At 33.9% G+C, this 5,697-nt stretch overlaps 1 protein-coding gene across 2 annotated transcripts; it reads left to right on the forward strand.

The window, feature by feature from the left end:
• Positions 1–638: 638 nt before the first annotated feature.
• On the forward strand, positions 639–5,061 carry LOC143622325 (uncharacterized). 2 transcript variants are annotated; one of them, XR_013151682.1, is made up of 6 exons: positions 639–819; positions 1,691–1,885; positions 2,004–2,504; positions 3,147–3,484; positions 4,310–4,775; positions 4,830–5,061. XR_013151682.1 is itself a non-coding variant. In XM_077093516.1 (5 exons), the coding sequence occupies exons 2-5, from the start codon at positions 1,732–1,734 to the stop codon at positions 4,466–4,468; spliced, it is 1,152 nt and encodes a 383-aa protein (XP_076949631.1). In that variant the 5' UTR covers positions 639–819; positions 1,691–1,731; the 3' UTR covers positions 4,469–5,061. The 2 variants fall into 2 exon arrangements, 1 of the variants encoding a protein (XP_076949631.1); XM_077093516.1 differs by having other exon boundaries at positions 4,310–5,061.
• Positions 5,062–5,697: the final 636 nt, after the last annotated feature.

The following is a 5,697-nucleotide window of genomic DNA, read 5'->3' on the forward strand; positions in this document are numbered from 1 at the left end:
CAAGAGAAGTGTGCTAGAAATAAATATCCTCGATCAGTAGGTAAAGAAAGTTCGACATATTACGTATGCACCCAAATAGAAAATGCTTTTAGCATATCATTTAAACTAGAATATTTAAATGACGGTATGTAACCACCACAAACATCAAATAATCCCTGGTGCTGTTTGGTTTTTCAGAGACAAAATGTTGCAGACATCTATAGAAGAAGAGGTGGACCAAACCTCTACAGCCCGCAAGAAGTATACCGTTTGTTTTTTAACGTCTGTAAACTACTAAAATAAACAGGTAGTGGTGTACGAACGGTGGTAGTGGGTGGTGGTGGTCGACGCGGTGGTGCTGGACGGTGGTGGTGGGTGGTGGATAGTGGCCGGTGGGTGTTGGTAGGTGATGGTGTTTAACCTTCTGCAGACTTTAGAAGATTTTAGAAGTGTATGAGCCAAGTCAGCACCAAGAAGAGTTCGCGCAGACGTTTTATAACAAAACATACGTCTTTAAAAAAACAAACAGTTTGCAGATGACAATATCACGTATTCAAGGGAGTAAACATGCCTCTTCCATATTTTAGAAGACTCCCAAAGAAATAAACAGACAGCATAAAAGCGCGTCAATGAAAGCTCTTGTGGTTGGGGTTTTGAGTTTTGAGTTTTGAGTTTTGAAAGCTCAAACACATATACATACGATCTTTAAATCACATATAATCATCATCTAATTGTGATAACATCATTAACATCATCAATCCAATCAAACCTTCATCAATCAGTTTCAATTCAATATCTAATGATTCGACTCAGTAATCAGCTTCGTATCGGTTAATTTAGGTATTTAGGTATGTTAATTGTTCCTCTACAATTAGTATCCAATTTTTAAATTTTTGTATCCGATCGTTAATCTGTGTATTGAATTTGACCTTAAACTAAGTTTTACCTGAAATTGGAGCTCGTACTTTGACTCTCTTTGACTTTTTATTAAATTTAGGGTTTTTGATTGATTCATTGTTTTCAAATTCATTTAAATTGAATAATAAGTTTTAACTGTAAAGGATGATTCCACACACACATACACACACAGTTTTTTTTTTAATATAGTTTTGTGTTTTTTTGCTGAATTATTTATATATGAAATTGTTTGATTAGAAGCTTATATGATTCAAAATATTGTATGTGTGTGTGTGTGTGTTTTTTGGTAATAATGTATAATGATAGTGTTCTTGCTTGGGTTGGACAAATTATGTACTAGGTAAAGGTTAAAATACATAGGGTCACAATAATTAGAAGGATTTGTGCCTTAGATGGTCGAGATAAAAATCCCTAAAAATAAAGTCATAACTAAATTTTTTTATATATATACAAATCAAAAAATAAAAAAGTAAAAAAGAAACTAAAATGTTTCATTTGTTGTTCTCGTTCAAAAAAGGAAAAAAAAAAACTGAGAAATGTCGGTTTAACTTTTAGGGTTAGGGTTTTTTTTTGGGGGGTGGGGGTGGGGGGGAGTGTTAGGTTTTTGGGGGGTTTTGGTTTGATGAGGTCATGTGAGATGTAGACGATCAAAGAACACAAAAGGTGCACCATAAAATTGGATGGATGGCCACAAATCGTTCTCACCCTTCTCATTTTTGTGGCCCTTTGTAGGATAACTCAACTCACTATAATATGCTAATGTATTGTTGTGTTCTATTTTTGCAAATTGCAGACATTTGAAGGGATTTTATCTTCTTGTGTTTTTGAGCAAATATGGTGATACACATCAAAAGTACAGAACCAATGCCATCGCTAAAGATGAAAATGAACTCAAACACGGGATGTTTGAGAGAAAAGAACAGTCTCGGTGTTTCTCAGAAGTCAAACAAGATATCCAAGAACTCTTCACCACAAGTTAAAAAGGATGGTAATAAATTATTAATAACCTTATATAGTTATATATCATGTGAAGTTTATGTAAAACTCTATAAAATCTTTTGTTGATTTTGTTTATTTGTTTGTTTACCACGTATTGTTTTGTGCAGCTCTTTTATGCAGCGAAGCTACTGTGCAGGAACTTAGAACCGATGAAACTAAGCGTTGTGATTTGCTGGATAAAGAAAGTCACATAGATAAAAACTCATTGGAATATCAAAGTTGTAACGTGTCAGATTTCTTCATTTCAGGCATGATAGCGTCCAGCTCACCTGTTCAAGAAGAATCTATCTTACCAGATTATGAATGCAATGAATCTAGCCAGTTTTTAAGTGATGAATCTATGCTACTTCCTTATCTTGAGGATATGAATGGTTGTGACGACAATAATAAAGGGTGTTCAGAATCTGTAACGGCTTCAGAAGAATCAAATGTATATCTTTCAATGCATCATCAGGAGCCAGATTTGCCTGATTGGGACCCATCAGAATGTTGGGACACACAATTTTTTGTTAAAAATTTGCCTGATCTTGCTGACATGGAAACAAATTTATGTCCCACCGTATCGCCTTGCGGAAGAAAAACCGTTACGCTGGTACTGGATTTAGATGGTATGTAACATTTTGGTTATTTCAAATATTGTCACGTCAATTTAGTTAAAAAAATGTGTTGTACTCGTTCGTGAGCTGTTGGCTTATACTATTAACGAACGATCGTGAACATGCTCATGTTTTTAACAAACAAACATGAACAAGAAAATCTCATTCATTTAACTGTCCGTGTTCGATCTTTTGTTCAGTTAAAGTTAAACGAATGAACATGAGCATGCCTTGTTTGTGTTCATTCAGTTCGTTTACAAGCCTACACCCAAAGTTTGTGCATAAAAACCCCTAAGTCACATTTTGTTTTCAAATGGTTACGTTACTATTGAAGTAGTGTAGTTTTTGTAAATTGTAGTCGTCTTAAAACTAATTATTTATTAAATTTGATAGTCCGGACAACAGCATTAAATTTGATAATCTGGACAAAAAAGCCTATCATGTCAAATTTAATGCTGTTGTCCGGACTATCAAATTTAATAAATAATTAGTTTTAAGACGACTACAATTTACAAAAACTATACTACTTCAATAGTAATGTAACCATTTGAAAACAAAATGTGACTTAGGGGTTTTTAACTATAATTTGTTGATGCAAGTTAATATTAGTTTACATGTTTCTTAACTATAATTTGTTGACTTTGGTATATACAGAGACACTGGTCCACTCTTCATTAGAACACTGTGATGATGCAGACTTCACTTTTCCAGTATTTGTTGATTCCAAAGAGCATACGGTTTACGTGAAGCAGAGGCCCCACCTTAAAGATTTCTTGAAACGCGTATCGGAAATGTTTCAAGTTATGATTTTTACAGCCAGTCAAAGCATTTATGCAAAACCAATTTTGGACATATTGGATCCAGATGGAAAAATTTTCTCTCACCGGGCGTACAGAGAATCCTGTACTTTTGAAGATGGAAGTCATACAAAGGATTTAACAGTTTTAGGTGTTGATCTTGCTAAAGCTGCCATAATTGATAACTGCCCACAGGTAGTTTTTTGGTTTACTCTATATACTTTTATGTTAGTTTCTCAATGGTGGCAATTTTTATCAATTTGGTTATGGATGAACTGAATGTTCATGATCCGTTCAGCTGAAATTAGTTTATGCTCGTTTGTTTACGAACGGGCATGGGCACATGCGTCACTAGTTCGTATATGTTCGTGAACTTTCTTTGTTTACGTTCATTTACGTTTGTTCGCTTACGTTCATTTACGTTTGTTCACTCACGTTCATATATGTTGGTTCATTAAAATTCGTTAATTTACGTTTTTAAGTTTGTTCGTTTATGTATTCATTTAAGTTGTTAGGTGTGTTACAATTTAGTCTAATTTATCAACTTTTTAGGCCCAACAGATTATATTCACCTTTACTTTTAATTGGTGTTTGCTCAGTTATGTTTGTGTATAACTTTATATATGGTAATTTATGTTCAGTTATATTTGCTCATTTATACTATTAACGAATGAACATAAACGAACATGAACACATTCATTTTCTTAATGAACGTACAAGAAAACCCCGTTCATTTAACTGCTTGTGTTCTATTGTTTGTTCGGTAAAGTTAAATGAACAAAGAACAAGCCCCAGTTTACAGGCCTAGTTATGATTTGGCAATTAGGGTTGTGTGTTATCAGAAAATAATGCTTAAATTTTTTATTAGTAAATAAAGCGCCAAGTATGCTTACTAAAATCCTATTATTTCAGTAGCAGTCGAATTTTTTAACCTAATCTTTTAGGATGATTTATCCATTAAAGTTACAATTTGGGCGAACCGTTTGACCGTTTTTGTTTATCGATCTTTGGTGGTTCCAGGTTTTTCGATTGCAAGTGAATAATGGGATTCCAATAAAGAGTTGGTTTAATGACTCATCAGATTGTGCATTAATTACGCTACTACCCTTCTTGGAGACGCTAGCAGATGCTGAAGATGTTCGTCCGTTAATCGCCAGGAGATTCGGTAACAAGGAATAAGTGTCCCTTGTTTTTCATTATATTACATAACTGATAGCACCCTTGGTTTTATAAATTTTAGATGCTCATTATATAATTATCTATATAAATAAAAGTATAAAACATTGTTTCTTTCTCGTTTGGTTATCTCACTTGGTATTCTGCCTAATATTTGTTTTCCAGTGCACAGTTATACGGTAAGACTTACAAACAGGTAGTTTTTTGTTGACTTTTCATTGATATTGACTTATTACACGCTGACTGATGTTGACTTAAAGTTTTCAAAGTACCTAACACTAACAGGTTTGCTCACTTGTAGATTCTAAAGGTAGATTTATGCTGACTTCTTATAGGGTTAAGAGTTATATTTGATTTTGAAGAGCTAGATTTCTGTTGATATCTTACTTTATGTTGACTTTTTAACAGGTAGATTTGTGCTGACTTTGATAGATTTTAGAGTCCCCAAACCGTTCTTTTATAACGATTAATGATAATGTAATACATTTGAGGCATTACATTGTTAGATATTATGTCATTGTATGGAGTTACAGACATACTTGTGAGTTCGGTACATGGTGTTCTACACATTTACGGGGATGTTTTGGTACTAACAATTAGTGTGTGTGCACCATCATTGCAATTGAGCTCTAATATAGAGTTTAATTTTTGGATTATGATGATTACAATCAAGTATGTAACTGGTCTAACGCTCCCCACAAGCTAAACACAGGGAGTAACGAGTTGTAGCTTAGATCCTTAAATAGATTTTTAGTAGTTCAACATTGTTATAGTTTTAGCGATTTGATTAGTGTTCGATAAAAGGTGCATAAAGATTTTCTATGATCTGTTTCCTTCTTAGCTAAGTGGACATGAACTTCCACGTGTTTTGTTTAGAGACGAAAAATATAACTAGTAGAGAGAGAAGTTGCACCTAGACGGCCGCACCATATGTAGCTGCAATTGTAAATATACCGAGTGTGAAAAGAAGCTTCTAATTTGGTAACTTCAACTACTGTGTTGGTAAGAGCTTTGTGTTCATACTTGTTAAAAGAGAGTAGAAAATATAGTTGGAGCCCTACAACCCTTTTCAACTCATCTATCTAAACAAGTCAAACATGTTGTATTCAAGTTGTAAGCGAGAGTTGTAAAATGGGTTAGATACGGTGGTGGGTCTCTCTCTGTCTAATTAAAGGGTTGAATAACTCAATCTAAACATGACCTGTTTAATTAAAATATGAAAACCCGGATGT

Source organism: Bidens hawaiensis, unplaced genomic scaffold, assembly GCF_021521415.1.
Source record: "Bidens hawaiensis isolate Kalapana, Puna unplaced genomic scaffold, B.hawaiensis_p1.1 tig00000326_1, whole genome shotgun sequence".
Taxonomy (NCBI): domain Eukaryota; kingdom Viridiplantae; phylum Streptophyta; class Magnoliopsida; order Asterales; family Asteraceae; genus Bidens; species Bidens hawaiensis.